This window comes from Naegleria lovaniensis, assembly GCF_003324165.1.
Source record: "Naegleria lovaniensis strain ATCC 30569 chromosome Unknown tig026, whole genome shotgun sequence".
NCBI lineage: Eukaryota > Heterolobosea > Eutetramitea > Acrasida > Naegleriidae > Naegleria > Naegleria lovaniensis.
The window spans coordinates 49201-69186 of NW_025407848.1; the positions used below are offsets into that span (position 1 = coordinate 49201).

At 38.7% G+C, this 19986-nt stretch overlaps 7 protein-coding genes across 7 annotated transcripts; 4 read left to right on the forward strand and 3 right to left on the reverse strand.

The window, feature by feature from the left end:
* Nucleotides 1-742: 742 nt before the first annotated feature.
* Nucleotides 743-2455, reverse strand: C9374_005951 (uncharacterized protein; the record flags this gene model as incomplete). Its single annotated transcript, XM_044695758.1, has 2 exons — nucleotides 743-2093; nucleotides 2256-2455. 2 exons carry the CDS (start codon nucleotides 2453-2455, stop codon nucleotides 743-745), a joined length of 1551 nt encoding a protein of 516 aa, XP_044547247.1.
* A 237-nt stretch (nucleotides 2456-2692) lies between these two features.
* C9374_005952 (uncharacterized protein) lies at nucleotides 2693-5433 on the forward strand (the record flags this gene model as incomplete). The annotated part of the gene is made up of 5 exons (XM_044695759.1): nucleotides 2693-2730; nucleotides 2893-3086; nucleotides 3182-3444; nucleotides 3517-3575; nucleotides 3726-5433. 5 exons carry the CDS (start codon nucleotides 2693-2695, stop codon nucleotides 5431-5433), a joined length of 2262 nt encoding a protein of 753 aa, XP_044547248.1.
* Nucleotides 5434-5482: 49 nt separating this feature from the next.
* Nucleotides 5483-8029, reverse strand: C9374_005953 (uncharacterized protein; the record flags this gene model as incomplete). Its single annotated transcript, XM_044695760.1, has 1 exon — nucleotides 5483-8029. The coding sequence occupies one exon, from the start codon at nucleotides 8027-8029 to the stop codon at nucleotides 5483-5485; it is 2547 nt and encodes an 848-aa protein (XP_044547249.1).
* An 872-nt stretch (nucleotides 8030-8901) lies between these two features.
* C9374_005954 (uncharacterized protein) lies at nucleotides 8902-11396 on the forward strand (the record flags this gene model as incomplete). Its single annotated transcript, XM_044695761.1, has 3 exons — nucleotides 8902-10305; nucleotides 10355-10999; nucleotides 11127-11396. The coding sequence occupies 3 exons, from the start codon at nucleotides 8902-8904 to the stop codon at nucleotides 11394-11396; spliced, it is 2319 nt and encodes a 772-aa protein (XP_044547250.1).
* Nucleotides 11397-11767: 371 nt separating this feature from the next.
* Nucleotides 11768-14418, forward strand: C9374_005955 (uncharacterized protein; the record flags this gene model as incomplete). Its single annotated transcript, XM_044695762.1, has 2 exons — nucleotides 11768-12044; nucleotides 12110-14418. The coding sequence occupies 2 exons, from the start codon at nucleotides 11768-11770 to the stop codon at nucleotides 14416-14418; spliced, it is 2586 nt and encodes an 861-aa protein (XP_044547251.1).
* A 396-nt stretch (nucleotides 14419-14814) lies between these two features.
* On the forward strand, nucleotides 14815-16928 carry C9374_005956 (Catalase, putative; the record flags this gene model as incomplete). The annotated part of the gene is made up of 4 exons (XM_044695763.1): nucleotides 14815-15456; nucleotides 15537-15639; nucleotides 15726-15851; nucleotides 15943-16928. 4 exons carry the CDS (start codon nucleotides 14815-14817, stop codon nucleotides 16926-16928), a joined length of 1857 nt encoding a protein of 618 aa, XP_044547252.1.
* Nucleotides 16929-17074: 146 nt separating this feature from the next.
* C9374_005957 (uncharacterized protein) lies at nucleotides 17075-19762 on the reverse strand (the record flags this gene model as incomplete). Its single annotated transcript, XM_044695764.1, has 1 exon — nucleotides 17075-19762. The coding sequence occupies one exon, from the start codon at nucleotides 19760-19762 to the stop codon at nucleotides 17075-17077; it is 2688 nt and encodes an 895-aa protein (XP_044547253.1).
* Between the last annotated feature and the right edge of the window lie 224 nt (nucleotides 19763-19986).

The following is a 19986-nucleotide window of genomic DNA, read 5'->3' on the forward strand; positions in this document are numbered from 1 at the left end:
TGTTTTGATGCTCGATGGTGTTACCACGAGAAGAAGAGGAATATCGGCAATTGAGTGTATATCTGAGATGTGAACAATGTTGTGAAATGTATAGAGAGTGTGTTAAGTGTCTGATTTCTTCTTTGAAAGAAGAAAAATACACACAGAAATTGATAGTTGTTGATGTGAAGTAGAGAAGAGAAAGGGAAATGCAAGACTTTGTGTGGTCTTTTACGGTTCACGTCGTAGTGGTAACTATTAATTCTGATTACGTTCCTTCAAAATCGTGATGGGCTTGATGTTCAAACAATTGGGTGTGGTTGTCACTGAAGGCTCTATGAGAGAGTGTGTATCTTTCGAAAATCCGAGAGCGTCTTTTGGGAGACAATGAAAGAAGAAAGGATCTTTGCTCAAGACACCAGCGAACGGTGCAACAATGTATTGGTTTTTTTGTGGTGATACACTCCGCGTGCTCACTGGTTACAAACATTTGACAAACAAAACAGCGCCTTTGCGTAAACAGAATCAATTATTCTTTTAGAGAGTCGGAATGAATTTTAGGCACGCCTTGAAGGCAGTGACGGTTGTTGAAACATGTCTTTAAAAGTGATTTTAAACGCATGGCAGGTCATGAAACTTGGACGCACAATGGTGAGATTGTTAATACAACAAGTACGACTCCAAAATGACAATTGTAGAACGAAGCATGCCAAAAGTTGTTTACTTGTCGATGCGAAGAACACGTAACACAACATTCAATCACTTATTGCTTTTTCAAATTCAACTCAGCCAACATGAGTGAGGCAACAAAACTCAAAATCATCTTCTTATTGACCTCAACAATATCCTCCCACAACAAGAAAACTACAGCACCAATCTTTCTGGCAACACTGATGGCGTACTTGGCATTGAGTTCACTCTCTTCGGAAAGCATTTCCAGATTACAAGATTGTGGAGACACAGCATGACACAAATGAACCAAAAATTTGCCGTCACTCAACGAAGAATCCTCGAACGATGAAATCTTTAGGCTTCCGACCTTCTTATTGGCCCAATGCAACACATCATCTTCGCTGACTGGTTTACCACCACCAACATTCTTCAAAGTGTTTAAAAGTGAAACTTTCATCAATTGCCATACCACAGCCAAAACAAATTTCTTGTTCTTGTCATAAAAGTCTTTTCCACTAATTCCGACAGCATGAACACCCAATGACTTGGAAACGTCAAGTGCATAGTTACAATTTGCAATGGATTGGAATGGATTCTTTGGATTTGTAGAGTATTTCTTTGGATCAACAGCTCCTGGTTTAATCTTTTCGCACAAGTCGGCGAACACAACACCATCACGCAAATCATCGAACAGGTGATTTACATTCAAGCCCAAACTTTGAATCCAGAATGTGAATGATCTCTCTTCTCTGGTTCCTTCCGAACTGAAATCCAACAAGGATGCATAATCAGCAACGTTCATGTCTTGTGGTACTTCGAGAGCTGGTCTTGTATTGAACAAGTTGGCAATGAAGGCCAAATTCAATTTGGTATTGCCCTTGACAACATCTCCTGCCTTGATGAATTGGCGGCAATCAATCTTTTCAGCTTGATCAAGCATGAGATTGGCTCTCTTGGTCAAGTCATCTTCCTGGAGAGGACTCAAATCACAAACACCTGGTGCAACTTGACTCAGAAGATGTGTATAAATTTCAGAGTCAGCAATGTCTGTAGAAAAGTTAGTGATCTTCTTGATTCCATTCAATGGAGACTTGGCAATGTGATAATTGACCCATCTCATGAGAATTTCCTCGATGGGCAAATTAACAAAGCTTTCCATATCTTCACCCTCTTTCAAGAGGAGAACCAATTCTGGGTGATGCTTAATGGTAATGTCTTTGGTGACGCTCTTCTTAATAACTTGCCATAACAATCCAAGAACAATATGTGGTTTTCCTTCTTGAATACTGGATCGAGTAATGTTTACAGTCTTACAACCAATGCCGGCAGCAGAATTGATGGCAAGCTCACAATTCTCATTGATATGCCATGGATTTAGTGGTACCTTTACATTGATAACACGTTCATCGATGGTATTGGGAGCTGCAATATTGATCAGCTTGCTGTAGTGTAACGATATGATCAAGCACAGCGCAATGACGAATTTCGATTTTCAAAATCCAATACATTGAACAAGGAAGTGCAATAATAAGGGTTGAGGGCAGTCATGATCAAAGTATATGGAGGACATTACCATCATCAACTACAGGCCGTCGTTTACTTACCACAAGACAATACCATCCTTAACAGCATTGAATAGTTCATCTCCTACTACTGGCATCTTGGATTGAACATCCACATCATCCTTAAGCTGATTACTAATGTACTCTGCAAAGCTATCAACCTCATCTCGATCAAAGCTATGCACTCCGGACACACCGCTCACAGAGGTTGTATTTTCACGAGTATGCAGTTTGGTGGACATGATGATTTTTTTTAAAATTGTAACGACTCGTAACGACTCTTACTACAGACCGCAAGCACAACAAAGGTAATTAAGGTAATAACGCGATGAAATGATAGAATGTTCTATCATTCCGAGTACAAGCTTTACATAGTTATACTCACTCTGAGAAATAGGTTGAAGACTGAAATTCAAAACCACATGATGATAATAAGAAAACAGCCGTTACACAAATTCTTTAAGGATTCTTCTAAAAAAATGAGTTCACCCTTAGATTCACTTCTCGGACGTGCCATGTAGGTTGTTGATTATGACGAAAATACATTTATCCTCATCATTATTTAATATTTTCATCAACCTGATGAATACTTTTACTACGTGCTTTGGTCCTGGATGCCTATTATTTACCCATGATCTCTGATGGACATTCTTTCATTCAAAATATTCACAATATATAGAGATGCCAAACTTGAAGCTCATAGAAAACGGTTGGCCAAGAGTAGAGAATGGCTCAAAACACAAACTCAACAACTCTCGCCAAAGAGTTCTCCACCCAAGGACGGGGAGGGTGGAGCCTCTGCTTCATCCTCATCAGCAGCATCGTGGGGAAAGGTGGATTTAAATTCGCAGAGGCGAGTAAGAAACATTGATGGTAAGTAGTGAACAATAATTTCGTGCGGCAGTAGACCATTGATACTGGACTTGCTCGGTTTCATATGAAATCATTACTCAAAATGATCACCCAAGATGGTGAAAGTGTTGAGGCCATCATTAATAAGCTAAAGCTCAATGCTTCTTCCATCTATGACTCATCCGATGACGATGATGACAATTTCAAAAATTTCAAAGGAGGCAATAGTACATCTAATACAAGTAGATCTAACAATTCCAACTTAACAATATCATCATCAAACACTCCTAGGCAACCACCCATTGAGCATAAATTGTTGGAGGAAGGCAAGATGATGGAGGAGCGAAAAGAACAATTAAGGGATAAGCACTATAGCGAGGTATGTGGTTTATGCAATGTAAATACTAAGTAGAGGTCATATTTGCACATGAACAAATTTTCTTGGTTACAGATTACATTCCGTCCCAACATTAGCGAAGAATCAAGAAGACTTGTCAACAAAGGGGACCAGTAAGTAGCGCAGCATTCTCAGCAATCATTCCTAAATCAAAAATCTTTGGACACTTGTTATTGATGCAACATGTATCCATTCAATGCGATTCCTTGCTTTTCATTTATTGTTCTTTATTATTGTTTGGTTCTCAACTCTTTACAAAAAAGAAACAACTCAAGCTTTGTTGAAAGATTTGAAGAGCAAGAAAGACTCAGAAGAGACACATTGGATACCATTCGGAGCGAGCTCAATGAGGAACCCTCTTTCAAACCTTCCATTTCTAAAATGGGGCAAGAAATGAAGGGACGAGAGGACGTAAGTCAAGTAAATAGGTCATGGCTTTCGGAGAGAGATGAAAAATTGAACAAACTACGAGAATTGAAGGAAGAACAAGAAATGGAAGAGGAGATTTTCAAACCAAAACTCAATCCAAGAACTCTCAAAATTATTGAGAGAAAGAAAGCTAGTTTGAGAGAAAATTTATCATTAGAGGAAGCTTTTGAACGAAAAGAATTCCTTAGACAACAACGTGTACAAGAGATGGCAGAAGAACAATTTGGAACAATGGTTCCCGGAACCCCTAAAATTACCGCTCAAGCTGCCAAAATGATACGAGATGGAAGCGTGTCTGATAGACTTTATCAGTTAAGTTTCAAGATGAGCGAAAAGAAACAAGAAATGTCACTTCAACATCTTGAAGATGAAAAGAAAATGTTTGATTTTAATCCTAAAATTAACTGGAATGAATTTGAACGAGAGGAACCTGTGTATGATGACTTGTACCACCAAGAAGAAAATTCTAGAATCAAGAGAGTTGAGAGAATGGAAAAATTGTTGGAAAAGGAGAATCTTCTTCACCATCCAAGAATTAATCCTGTCTCAGAGGAGATTGCTTCCCGACTTCCTCACTCGTCTAAAGAAAGGCTCCTATCAAGCGGGAGCAAGACTCCAAAGGGATCTCCAATCAAAATGGAGCTCACTTTCAAGCCTCGTATCAACGAAAAATCAAAACTAATTGAAAGTGACAAATCTCAATCAGTAGAGGAACGAATTACACAATTATTGAACTTTGACAAGAAGAAGAAACAATCGCTTGAAGAGAAACGAAAAGAAAAGGATGAAAAAGAAATGGAGCAATGTACTTTTAAACCAAATGTATTGGCAAATCCAAAAACACACTCACTTCAAAAAACGTTTGCTGACAGGTTAATATTTTGGGATAAGAAGAGAAAGGCCAAACTGGAACAAGAACGAAAAGAGAAGACACTTCAAGAATTAAAACAATGTACCTTTAAACCTACCATTGATAGAATTAAGCAAGACGATCTGACAAAATTAGAGAACGATTCAGAACCTCTAGGATTTGATGATTTTATTCAACGACAAATTGAAGCTAGGGAAAAGAAGAAGCATGCATCTAGGGTTATCAATTATGGTGAGAATTGGAAACACGAGACAACTGTCCCAAAGGAATTCACCTTTGGGCAAAAGACAGCTGTGATTAAGTCCCTTCGCAAGCCATTAACACCACAAACATCAAAAATAATGGAGCCTGAAGACATGGACAAGAGTTTTGAACTTCAATACAGGGAAGTGTACCACGTTGTTGATGAGGCTAGACGTGACTCGGAAAGTATGGAAGTATTCCCGCCTCAAGGGCTATTTTCAACAAAGAGTACGCTAAGTATTTTGGAAGGAACTGCTGGATCGTCTTCACCACCTTCGTCGCTCAATTCCTCCTCCAATCCTCTCTTGTCACAGCTTAATTATTTGGCTTCACCACACAGCACTGAAAAAGATCTATCACTGTCTGACCTTAAAGATTATCCATCCCCAACCAATGAATGGATGAAAAGAAGCAAGCAAAAACTTTAAGGTACAACAGACACTCTAAAGGTGTAACAACAATGCTCTTTAGTAAAATTCAAAGTTTAGAAGTTCTGAAATGCTTCATGTTGAAATTCTTGCTTCTCTCTTCTTCCTTCTTTGCCAATCGCAACTGCTGAGCCATATGCTGTTGCTGTTGTGGAGGGATATAGGGAGGCTCTTCTTTCAGGAAGTATCGATGTATTCCATAACACAACAATTCTAAATATTCATCCCAATCAAAATCAAAATCCAAGCCAAAAGCCCCACTTTCTCCAAACGAATAATCTCTTTCATTGGGAACGATAGAATTATTTGCTTCGAGTACATGGGAGTTATCAAAAAAGTATTCATTCAGAATGAAATGACTAAAATGTGAACCTAATTGGTGTGCTCGCTGTTCAATTTTTGCTAATTGTGTGGCAAGTTTGCCGAATTTGGTGGATGGTGTCATACTGCTTGCAGCAGCTGTATTACTGCTATTGGTCGTATTATTACTGCTTACCGTTCCATGGTTATTACTGCTGCTACTTGAATTTACAACTTTTGGATTGCTCAAAAAAGAAAACGTGTTCTGATAATAATTGGTTAAAAGATCGAGAATCTTGAAAAATTGAGTCCAGGCAGTATATCTTAAAAAGAATTGAGTTTGATAGTTGAGGGAATTTTCAAGTAGTTGAACCGAAGGGGTCATATTGGGCAACACTTGATGTTTGGATGGACATTTTGTGAAATAAAGAGCGACTGCATTTGCGCTTTTTCTCCAAGGACCAGGGTTTGCTGTTGAAGTTCCTGCATGATAAATTCTTAAAAGTCCTGGTTTCTTGTTATTTTGAGTGCAATAATTTTGATTGAAATTGCTATCACTATAGCTTCCATTATTCATATTCAAAAGTAGAGAATTATTGAAAGCTGAGGAAGAGATAATGCCTGATTTCTTTTGTCTCGTTGCAATATCCACTGCAGATGTTAAAATAGAATTCACGACATAGTCCACAGGTATTTGATCTGCAATTCCTTCGGCTCTTCCTGGCAAAACTCGAATCACACAGAGTCCAATAAATAACATGACAGCAGCACCTGCTGACACAGCGTCAATCCAACCAGGTTGAGGTTCCTTCATAGCAGGTCCCACAATCGAAGGTCGAACAATGGCCACTGGAACATGGGCATGATATTTGGCAACTAATTTTTCAGCCAAATGTTTCGTGAGTGTATACGTGTTGGGAAATTTTGTATTTTTCAAAACTCGATCCGTGAACTGAGCCATCAAGTTGGGATCTTCCTTATTGCTGACATCGGGTTTGTAGGAGCTTGGTAACTGATTGAAGAATCGTTGGAACGAAAAGTCTGCAAAAATTCCCTCACAAAATTGTTCCATTTCTTCTAATTCATCTTCTGCTCCTTGATTTTGTTCTTGTGTATTACTATATCCTCGGACTAAACGTCGTATTCTATGTTTCCTTTGTTTTTCTCCCACTGTTGCATTATTAAGGTTGAGTGGGTAAAATCTCTCAAAAATTTTGGAACCACTTGCTTGGTTCGAATTCACATAGCATGTTGAAACGTGAATAAACGATTGAATATTTGGACAATAAATGGCAAATCGAAGCATATTGAGTGCTCCAAAAACATTTAAACGTAATGCATCGGGTAAAGGTTCAGTAAAGCCAACCGTTGCTGCAATGTGAAGGATAACATTGACCTGATTTCTAATTTGACCAAGTTTCACAATTTTTGAAGGTTCACTTAGAAGACTCTCTTCGCAGGGTTGATCTTTTTCATTAAATAAATCCACATCGGAAACATCCCCTTCCACACATGTTAATTTCTCGAGAGCATATTCTTCAAATTTGGAACGATCTCCTTGGAATTTTTCATCTATCAATCGATTCATGATTGGTGACTTTATAATTTCATTCACCATTCTTTCATGTCCTGAAAATATTTTGGGTGGAATATTTGGATTTCTCTTGTCAGTGACCTTCTTGGTTCGAATGAGAAGATACACCTTTTTAACATGAGGCAAACATCGTAAAATCTTCTCAACGACAGTCTTTCCGATAAATCCCGTACATCCAGTGCATAGTAAAGTCTTTGAATGATAGAATTCCTTGACACTAAAAAGGTCATTTTGTAAAATCGCTCCTTCCAATGGTTCTACTTGTTTGGATGGTGTTGTTTCATCAGTAGCGAATGGTTGTTGAACTTGTTCCGTATTTTCATTATTACATGTGAGTGATGATGGCGAGGCTGGCACCATTATTCTATCCGAATCTTGGTTTTCAAAGTTGACCGAAGAAGCCTCATCATGATGATGACCCAATTTCTTTCTTGCTTCAAGGCTTGCGTTTTTACTGTTGTTGTTAGCATCGGAAATTTCGTAGGACGAAGAGGGAAAGGATGATATCAATGGTGTTTCTATTGGAAATGTTGATATACTTTGGTGGGTATTATTCCATTGGTTCCGATTCTGTATGAGAGGTTGAAAATTATTATTTTGAAATAACACTTTTCTCTCAATGTCATCATCGGAATCTACATGAGAGAGTGGTATGGAATCATTGTTGGTTAACATTGCTGAAGAATGTACTTCTTCCTCCATTCTTCTGTTGGTCCTTCCGTAATATTTAAAATTTCTTACTATTGTTGATAATAATCGGGCAAAAAAAAGGCAGCAGAAATTAACCTTGTGTTGATGAGCGAGGGTGGTTTTGGAATGAGAAAGGTTTTGAGACTTCTTCTTTTCGTAATGGTAAAATAATTGAAAAACCCCTCAAGATTTGCTGCGTCAATTTTCCGAGTATTTTTTTGAATCAACAACAAGTTTCTTCGTTCTTGCTTGTCTTTCCTCATTTGGATTTGTTGGTAGTTTTAATCTTGATCATTTATTACTATTCGATATGAAAGTATGGAGTGGTTTGCTGTATACTAGAACTGAAGACAGTATTGTAAAGTTTGTTCAATCCATAAATTCATGTTTTGTGTAAACGTAGTTGCCCTTCCTGTTCTTTCCTTAACGTGAACCACAACATTAATTTGGTCACAGGCATGTACTATTTACATCTACGACAATATGGTTCGTTACGGTATTTCAATTTCACAACAATTCATGTGTGAATTTCCCAATCAAGTAAAGCTGATCAAATGCATGCAAGCAACCATAGTCGAAGCACAGAAGCATAACAAGCAAGGTGATAAGGAGTCAAAGTACATTGGATATTATTGGAGTCCTCTGTGTTTGGAGAGTGGATTCATTCGTAAAGAGTTGTAACGATCGTAATCATCCAAATCCATGAAATATTCCACGGTTGCAAAACTTCCATTTTAAGAAGTTTCTGCTTGTAACTCTTGAATTTAACATGATAGCACACAGTTTGGTGCTGAAAAAAACACCACCTCTCGAAAGTCATTGGGCCATTGTAAAAACTTGTTGCACAACTCTCATGTGGTTCAAAGATTATTCTTATTAATAACATGTCTGACTTTTCACCTCCTCATGCTAACAGTGTTCCATCATTATTGAGTTCAAGCAAAACTAATGTCATTCCAGAATCATCTTGTGTGAATTTCCAGTCACATGAGACTCCTCAAACGTTGGGAGCTGATCAGTTGATGGTTCAGCGACCCTCGCCTCCTCAATCCATGTTGTTAGCTCCCTTAAGAAATGAACACTTGGATCCAACGCAAGATCATTCTCCTGTAAATAATACTCATCCTGTGAATAATAGCAACTCCATGATGATCATTGACCATGCTGATGATGACACCAAGGATGATGATCACCACATGGATGAAGCAGGAAACACCATGAGATTTGAATACTCGTCCAAGAGTAATAACAACACCTCCATTAGTGAAAGTGGTGGTCATGGCACTAATGGTGGCGTTGGTATCAGCAATTTCAGAGATTCAAGTCCATCATCGCTCAATGCTGTCTCAACCACAACCACTCCTTCCAAGACTCCCACTCATGGCATTCTTCCATTCAGTAATCTTACTCTTGATAGTGGTTCTGACCATCAAGGTACCAATAGTAGTGGCAGTAATAGTAGTAGTAGTAATAGCAGTAATAGCAGTAGTGGTAGCAATAATAGTGGTCATGGTCATTCTTCCCACAACACTCCCTATCCACAACAGGAACCTCAAATGTTGCCCTCCATTCGAAATTACTTTCAACCCATTCCTGGTTTGAGTGAACCCTCACCAACCCATACGAGTAGTGCTGTTCCCTTATTCAACATTTCAAGTAATTCCTTTGTGGTTGGATCTAGCTCTTCATCGTACACTCCCATTCAACAACCACAAGGAGCAAGTACTACTACTACTACAACGACTACTAACAACTCTTCTTCAACCACCACAATGAATACTCCTACTAATGGTAGTTATTTCCATTCCATATCAAGCACCACTCCAACAAATTATTCTTCGAGTGTTGTTGGAGGTATGAACAATCCTTTCATGAGTAGTTCGTATCTTAGTGGGAATCCTGGTCCAAGTTCTACCACACGTGCGAGTGTTCACGTTTGCTCCTCCACGACAGGAAGTGTCATGACACCCACGAGGAATGGAACGTTTGGTTTCAACACAAACCACTCAACGACTCCCACTCATGGCAGCAACACTCCAACAAAGGCTATTGGAGTGAATAATATATTCATGACAAGTCCAACTGGGTATACTCCTGCTCAACAACAACCATTCCAAACAACTGGAAGTAATAGTAATAACACCACAACCACCACTGCACTAAATGCAAGTCCCATGATGAACGTTTCAACTCAGGCACTCCTGTCAAATTCTTGGGCAAAAGAAATTCACAGAATTTGGGTGGACCTCAATCTGCCTTCTCACCCTATGTTCCAGAACATTCACCAAGTAGTGCGAGTACGAACAGTTTGCATTCTACTTCAGGAAAATCCACAAGCGATACTCCTTCTCCTCGTACACTCCCATCTCATTGAATTCGCCATCAAAACCATCGAGACCTTCATTTAGTAGTGGTGGTGGTTCAACCACTGCTAGTGGATCTTCTAATGTTCAATTGTCCGTTTCATCCTCAAGTTCTTCTTCCTTGGATTTGAATGGAGGAATTGGTTCTGGTAGCAATAACAACAGCAACATGAATAATGGTACCAATTCGACTGTCTTTCTTGACTTTCCACCCACTCGTCGTTCCAGCTTTAAGGAAATTCCCATCGATTCCATCATTCAGAATTTACACTTGCCTCAAAAAGAAGCAGCGAAAGCATTGGGTGTGAGTGTGAGTACTCTCAAGAGAAGATTCTATAGTGTGAGAGAACAGATTGGAATTGAAAAGTGGCCAACCATTACCTTGTCTAAGGTGGAGACTGGAGCCTTATTTGTTCCTTCCTCCACTCATACAACGACAGCATCGAGTAATGGTAATGGGTTTCATTCCACCGTCACAGGAACTAGTTCAGCATCGTTCCAACAACAGACGAGAGGAGAGGACTCCAAGAATTTACACTCTCCAACGATGGGAAGATCATCCTCCATATTCGTTCAGAGTCCTCAGCCCATACCCATTCAACAACAGAAAACAGCAGAGGTAAGTTTGTTATCTGTGATACAACAGCGCTGTTCAAACACTAACTATTGTATACATCTGTGCAAACACTAACTTTTGTTACAACCCAATGCATTTACGACTTTTACCACTCGCCCATAATGCAAAGACAAATTTGGTGTCTAATGTGATTATGAGTAAACAAATGACTCCAGTGGCGAATGGTGGACCCATATCTTCTCCTTTCAACAATTCTGGCCTCAATCCGCATGGGTCGAATCCTCACCACATGATGATGAGTGCTTCTTTAAACGCCAGTCAAAATCATCAGTCTGTTTCATGTGCTCCCACTCAGAATAGTTCATTTGCAACCTCTACAACCTCCACTCTCCATATGGGAGGTGGCAATGCAGCGTTCAATCCTTCAAACAGTCAATAGTCCATCATGTCCCATCCCATTATTATTTTGAAAATTGTCATCTGAATGCTGATTTAAGTATCAGCTAATTTTACGAGTAATATTTCATCAAATTCCGTGTTATATTATTGTTTCACTTCGTGAACAAATACATTGTACAGCCCTTTCTAGTAACAATTATAATAATTTCTCTCTAATGCAACCACAAATAAAGCTTAATTTTTCAGATTGCTTTAATAATTATCATGTTATGTTGATCCATTGATCCAGTTCCTAGTCATCAAATTATTACTTCTTCTTTGATGACCCGATCGTTTCAGGCTTTGTCTTGATACAGGGTCGAGAAATCAAATTAATTTTTGAAGAATGAATTAAAATTTTGGATGAAAAAAATGTCGAGCAAACAAAAAGCTGCTACGAACAACAGCGGCACCACTTCTAAAAAGAAGTCATCATCCTCTTCGGAGAATGTAAAAAAGAAGAAGAAAGACACTATTTCAACGCCATGTCTTGTGCAATTTACTAATTCTCTTTCTGCACCTCCTAATCTCTCGAATATTCATTTTTCTTTGGTCAAAAAAGATGATGATACAACACCTTTTCTATTCGGAGAGTCAAAATCCATGCAATATAAATCATTGACCAATCCATCATCATCCTCATCATCGAGTAAATATTTATTGGCTGTGGTTAAATCTAAAAGTCAAAAGCCTCCACAATTATTGAACTTCCAGAATGTTTCATTATCAAGGAAGAGTCCAAACAAAACCTTCAAAGAAAGGATATTCTGAAGAGAGAGTTAGAACAAGGAGGAGCTGACGCTCTTCAACCCGATATTTCTTATCAACACTTCTTTGAGAAGAGAGTTATTGGAGGAAGTGAAGTTGCAGATTCCTTATTCAATTCAAAACGTTATGCCAGATTGATGCAAAAGAGAGCCACTGCTGCTACCACATCTCTAAAAGCTGACCAAATGGAAACTTTAAAGGTCCTTGTGGGAAGAAATAGTCGCTCTTCCTCCATGGCAACCATGAGACAATATATTCCAACAGTGAATATTGAGGCAGAAACTGTCAATGACTTATTCGATCTTAAAACTGATTTATTATTTGATGACAAACATTTGATTGATCACTTCAAAGGCAAGCATTGCAGAAACAAGTCACTTCAAAGAGTGTGGAAAGTTCTCGAAGGAGCCACAATGGATAATGGTGCATTAACTGAAGAAGCCAACACAAGTATTACCTCAATGACAGAATTCAAGAATCTTCCATCCTTTTTACAAGAATATTTTGGAGTTATTATTCAACATGGAAACTGGAATGCCATTGCTAAAAAGAAGAGAAGAAGGAAAAAGAAATCTGATGAAGATGAAGATGCCGAAGAAGAAGGCAAAGAAAAATCCACCAACGCCGAAGATAAGGACGATCCTGTCCTTCCAGCGGAGGAATTGACAGAAGAACAATTTTCTTCCTTCCTGCAAGCCATTGCTTCTGACATTCCCTCACTGGCTCAATACTACATGGTCTTGTTGGGCATTTTCCAAATTGCTCAAACTCGTAGAGTGAAAGACCACGTTGCAGCCATCTTACAAACATGCTACGTTCAAGGTACTTTGGACAAAAAGGCCGTTCAAAAAATTGGAAAGAAGGAGAATTCTTCACATCGCTCATCTGTCAAGTTCACAAGTATGGCAGACATTTTCCCAAATCCTCCAATTGAGAGCATGAAAACTCATCCCTATCTCTACCTTCCAAAATCTGCACAAACTCTTCAGGACCTGCTGCTACGATTGTGTGTTCCAGAATTCACAAAATCCTCACCAAGACATTTCCAACACTTGGTATTCAATCAATCCGTTGGAAAAACACTCCTCATTCGTACAGCAAACCATTTACTCGTGGCTGTTCTTCTCATGTGTAACTTCTATGTGAAAAAGGAATTTATTGTTGCTTTGCAAAAAGACACGAGACTGACCGTCGAGAAATTACTGGTGTGTTTCAATGCTCTTGGTGTTATTCCCGACTCTAATCAAGTATTTGTCCATAGAACGATCAGAAGTTTGGTTCGTGCTGCAAGTGGGGTTGATTTTGCAAGCAATGCCAAATCACAACTAAGTCTCATTTCCACCGAAGGCCATGGAGCACATCCTGCTCACGTGAATTTTTATCTAAGCTTACCAAAAATCAAACAATTATATGGTAAAGTTGCAACAGTTGGTACATCATCGACAACAACCGCCAGCACAAAGAAGAAAGAAACCAAAACCTCTAAAAAGAAAGAGAGTGCTGAGGATTTATTGGTTGACGAGGACAAGTCATCAAAGAAGAAAGTCAACCTTGACGACGATGAAGTTGTGGAAACATCTCCAAAACAATCTGCCAAAAAGTCCACATCTTCCAAAAAAGCAGAAAAAACAAGTGCTAAAGAACCAACAAAACCCACTAAAGAATCAGCAGCAAGTAGCAAGAAACAGACGTCTGCAGAAGCAACCAAGCCAACCAAGACCCTCAAACGTAAAGAAGAAGATGAAAATATTGACAACATGTCTGAAGATGATGAAGACATTGAAAATGATCTTGATGGATTATTAATGGCATTCCAAGCCCAAGAAGACGAAGATTTCGAAGAGGATGACAATGAAGATCAAGCTAACCACGAAGACGAAGATGAAGAAATGGCAGAGCTTGTAGATGAAGATGAAGTAGAGGCGGAACGAGAACGAGCTGAAGAATCCGACAATGAGGAAGAGCTTGTTGAAAATACCCTTGAAGACGACGAAGAGGATCAAGATGGAATTGGTGCCTTACTTGATACTCTGGGTGATGAGGAAGATCTCATGGACGAAGGAGACGATGAAGACAATGACGACGAAGTTGGAGTTAAGGAAGCTCTTAGTGGAAAGAAAAAGAGAAAGAACATGAATGACGATGATGACGATGAAGAGGCTGGAGTAGTGAAATCCAACAAGAAGACCAAACACGATTTTGAACAAGATATTGAAGAAGGAGAAGATGAAGAGAGCGAAGAAGACGAAGAATAAATATGCACATGACGTACGTACTATGCTTACATTTTCAAACATTTTCAACAAATGAAAGTCTTTGACGTTTTACAAATTGCGAGGAAGTCAGTACAGTTCGTGTGTGAATGACCTAACATGCATATTCTCTTGTTTAATTGATTTCAAAGTTCGTTTTACAGCAACTATTTCATTGTAACATGTACCAAAAACAGCAAATCTACAAATTCGAAAGAACATCAAACACTCTAATATTCTCCTTTAGTTAACCCAAAAACTCCAAATAACCATCATCTCCCTTACCTTCTCAATACTTCAAATTTCCATTTATATCCAATTTTCATTCCTCTCAACAACAACAACAACAACTCACACATCTTTAAGTGTTTGCTTAAAAAACAACAACTCGATCGTACCATGCCAAGCCATCATTTACATTCGACCAACATGCCTGAACAACAACGTTCAAGCACTTTATCTTCTGACGAAACTTCCGTTCCTGTGAGTCATCATGGCATGACTCATCCAAGCACGACTCATCCCTCTGGAATTCATTCTGGAACAACAACGAGTGGTAGTGGTCATCATGGTGGTGAACATCCATCTGGTAGTGGTTCTAGAATGGAATCCACCACTCATCCTCAACACGCTCAATGTCCACTTGGATATGGTTCTCGAGTTCTCAAAGAAGCTTCTCTGCAATTTGGTCGAGTACCATTACGTGAACATGAATCAATCCTTCCAGAAAATGCTCTCACTCGAGACAATGGCTGTCCTGTTGGTCATGTCAAGGATTCCATGACTGCAGGAAGTCAAGGTCCACTCTGTGTTGGAGATTTGGATCTTTTGGATAAATTATTGCATTTCAATTGTGAAAAGATTCCACCCAGAAATGTACACGCGTTGGGATGTGGTGCCTATGGTACATTTACAGTGACCAATGATATTAGAAAGTATACGTGTGCGGATTTGTTTTCTCAAGTTGGAAAGAAGACAGAGTTTATTACGAGATTTTCTGGAATTTTCACTGAGGTTGGAGATCCAGATACGACTAGAGATGTAAGTTGTGGTGTGACGTTTTTATATATGGTTGTAATGTGTTAATGATGAATCTTTTTGAATTTGGTTGAAATTGATAGCCTCGTGGATTTGCTATCAAATTCTACACTCGTGAAGGTAACTGGGATTTGTTGGGAATTAACACACCAGTATTTGCTGTGAGAGACGCCAAACCTGGTCCAGGTATGTATATTTTTTATTTTCAATGTTCAATCATTTACCTTTTTTGTACAATTTCCATGTTTGACATTTCTCAATACCATTTTCAGATGCTGTCCATGCCTTCAAGAGAGATCCAAGAACAGGATGCTGGAACGTGACCCAAACTTGGGACTTTGTTGCTTCCCATCCTGAAGGTCTTCATCAAATGGTCATGCTCTACACCGATCGATCAGGTATGTTTTTATAGCAAACTGTCAAATGCCAACCTTTCAACATTTTTTAATTTTTTAATCAATTCCTTATGTCATAACTATTAAATCAAAGGTACTCCAATGAGTTATCGTACCATGAATGCCTATGGATGTCATACCTTTTCATTCGTCAATGAAAAGAAAGAAAGATTCTGGGTCAAGTTCCATCTCAAATGCATGCAAGGAGCTTATGGATTTACACAACATGAAGCCAAATTAGTAGCTGGTGAAGATCCTAATTTCCTCTCACGCGACTTGTATCAAGCCATTGAAAAAGGAAATTTCCCTAAATGGAAAATGTTCGTTCAGATCATGCCTGAAGAAGAAGGATACAGACATCCATGGACCTTTGATCCAACCAAAGTTTGGAAACAATCTCAATATCCTCTCATTGAAGTAGGTGAATTGGAAGTCAATCGAAATGTCACTGATTACTTTTGTGAAGTTGAACAAGTAGCCTTCTCTCCTTCCAACACTGTTCCAGGAATTGGACTCTCTCCAGACAAACTCTTACAGGGACGTCTCTTGATTTATGATTCCACTCAAATTCATCGTATTGGACCTAATTATAAACAATTGTATGTGAATCGTCCATTGGGTGTGGAACCTCATAATTACAATTTGGGAGGACCCATGAATTTGAGAATTCAGGATCGATTCCCGGCCTATGATAAGAGTGTGTTTGGAGGATTGGTACCCAATGAAAAATATATTGAACCTCCATTCCGTAGTACTGGAAATGTTGGTATCTATGAAATGTATCAAGAAGGATCGTTTGAAGATTACTATCAACAAGTGGCTGACTTTTGGAGAATATTGAGTGATAAGGATAAGCATCACTTGTGTGATAATATTGCTTCGAGCTTCTTTAAGGTTACTGAACAACGTGTGATTGATCACATGATGCAACATTTCAACAAGTGTGATCCAATGTGGGCACAAATGATTCAATTGAAGTTGAAGGAGAGAAAGGAAGGAAAACACATGACTGAAGGCGAGAAGATTTGTTTGGATTATTCCACTCGATTGCTCAAGCTCACTCAAAAACAAGCATTGTAGATTGGCTTTCGTCAAAAATTCAGCCATGATGTCACTTTGCAACAAACTTGTGAGAACAAACATTTAATAAACAACAAGGAGTGTGAGTCTTAACCATGTTGTTGAAAATTTTCACTACTTTGCAATCGCACGCACACACAACCCAATTACAATCCCAAAATATCATTACAGAGAACAGTGACAAGCTCCTTCTTCTTTTCTGGACAAATCAATTTTCCTTCAGATTTTTGAGCTTGATCAACCACCAATCCCAATGATACCACTCGAGTTCTAGTGTGTTTTTCTTTAGTGTCATGATGAGCTACCAATGCTTCATAACATCCAACTGAGCTCAAAATATTCGCATTGTATTTGGAAGTATGGGTACGAATGGCTCTATTCTCAAGTTGAAGAGCATGATTGAAATAAAAAACATTCGAAGTTTCAACTCTTGCTGTAGTTGTTCTTAAAGGATGATACAATCCAGAGACATCAAAGAATCTGTCACCCCATCTATTTTCATTCTTACCAATCATTGGGTTGTATCCAGTAAAGTTAATGTGATCCTTATACTGCACCAAAGTGTTTGGAGAATAGATTGGTTCAGAAGTTAGTTCTGAAAGAGCGCTTGAAACAGCACTGTTCAAATAGATGGATTGAACAGTTTGAAGATGTTGACAAACTCGAACAAAGAATGTCAAATCGACCAAGCTGTTACTGAGTAGATAGGTACTTTCATCTTGTTCCAATCCAACATGATGAATGACAAGTACTAATTTTTCGGTACTATTCTTGTCGCTACTCACACGAACAAGTGAAAGTGCTTGAGAGACTCCATTCTTTGGCTTGTAATGAGGAATGTCGCTCAATGCCAATGTCTTGACAATTTTAACATTAGGATTCTCAAAGAATGGTAAATTCAAGTTCAAATCAAAAATGGCAGTATCAATACTCTTGTCTCCAAGATCTAATTGTTCCTTAATAAATTGTGTTGCTTCAACAACTTCTTCGTATTTGAGAATGTTATATCTCAATTTACATTGCTGGTCATACTTGACAGGTTTGACACTTCTTTTGACTGATGGAATTTGCATTTGCACTTGATTGAGAGAAGTGTGTTCAGAAAATTCAACAAATGCCTTCACATTAAAACCGAAATATCTCAAAGCGCAGAAAAGATTCAAAGAGGTGACACCAAATGTTGAATGGCCCAATTCTTGAGCAAGGTGACACTCCATATAGCTTGGGTAATCTGGACCCATAAATCCCATGTATGAATTTGTTTGCTTCTCGTTGGTTGAGAGTGGAGCAGCGTCCAAAACTCGATCATGAGAAATGTAAACACTCTCGACATATTCCAAAGGTTGAGCATGACCAAAGTTAGTGACACTTGAAATTTCTTGTACAGTGTTCTCGGGGGTGACTCTAGGATCGCTGCACTTGACAAAGAATGCAACATTCTGAACATTAAGAACGTTGAATACAAGTGTCAAATAGAAGGACTCTTCAGTGGTAAAAGTATTATCCAAACTTGGATGCACATTGGAAATGAGTGTAAGTTGATTCTTGGCATTCTTAGTAATGTATCCAAAGTTTCCAGAGGCAGATGTGTATGGGAAGTTAGGTAACGTCATCAAGTCAACCTTTTTACCATCTTGGAGCAAGTTTGGAACATTTTGTTGAGTGCAATAAATATTAATTTGGTTCTCATCGAATTGACCCAATTCTTGTTGAATCAATTGTACAGCTTGCTTGATATTCTCCTCAGTGATTTTCATTGATTCAGTGTTGATCTTTAAAGCAACATATTGAGTGGTAGTGCTACTGGAGGAAGCACAGCAAGTACTGTCACTGGTTGCACCACTAACCAATGGCGCATCACTAGTCTCCTCAAATTCAATATTTGCAAGGGTCTCTCGAACCAATAATTGAATATGTTCAGTACCAATTTTGGAATTCTCTAAAACTTCCTTATGTGTGAGAGGTTCTTTTTGCAATCCTGCACCCAAATTACACACCAAACTAATTCCCATACAATCCATTCCATAATAATTGCATGTGAGCATTTCAGGAACGGTTGACATTCCCACACATGCACCGCCCAACTTCTTTGCCATCAACACTTCGAGAGGTGTCTCAAAACTTGGACCACTTGCCCATGCATAGGATCCTTCAAATAATTTAATATTATTCTCCTTGGCAATACTTCTGCATAAATTGACATATTTTGCAGTCCAAAAATTAGGTGCGAAATGTGAATATTTTGCCTCAAATTCCGATTCAAATTCATTCTTTTCGACTCGAACGAGTTCTGTCGATTGTTGTTGTTGAGTAGTACTGCTTCCATTATTCTTTTCAAAAACACGAACAGCACTCGCCAAACTATTTGGATCCATTCTTGCCAACAATCTAAAATGTCCAGTCAACAAGCACAAACATCCTCCAGTCATGTCATCAAAAAGACCACCACTTGCATTTGTCAAGATGAATAATTTACATCCAATGGCAGCCATCAATTTCACTTGGAAGGTAACTTCATCCCATGGTCCACCTTCATACGAGTGAATTCTTCCTGCAAAGCAGTAAATGAGCTTTTTCTTATTGGCAGAAGTTTCTCCGTGTTCCTTTGCATGAACAGAAGATGGTAATTCACCAATAATCAACTCACCCGAATGTCCCTGAACCGAAGTGAGAGGCATGTGAGGAATTTGAGAGTATGGGATTTTACGAGTGTTGGAGAGAGCCTTTGGAAAATCGCCCAAACCACTTCCTAACACAATGGCCATAGGTGCATAGCCGAGCTCGGAGAGGACCTTTTGTTTGGCTTGTTCAATTTCTTCATTCACAAAAACCATTTTGAAAGATTGGGAACTACTGGATTTTCAAAAGTAAAGAAGAAGTGAATTTGAATTTTTCATCATGATGAAATTGTTTGTGGTCATGATGGCGATGATGAAAAATTTACAACACAGAAAATGCATGATCCACATCATCCGATTCATGATGAAAAGATGATATCACCAAATTGAAGCATTGAAAATGATGATATTCGCAAGGCATGTTTCATATTGTTGAATCT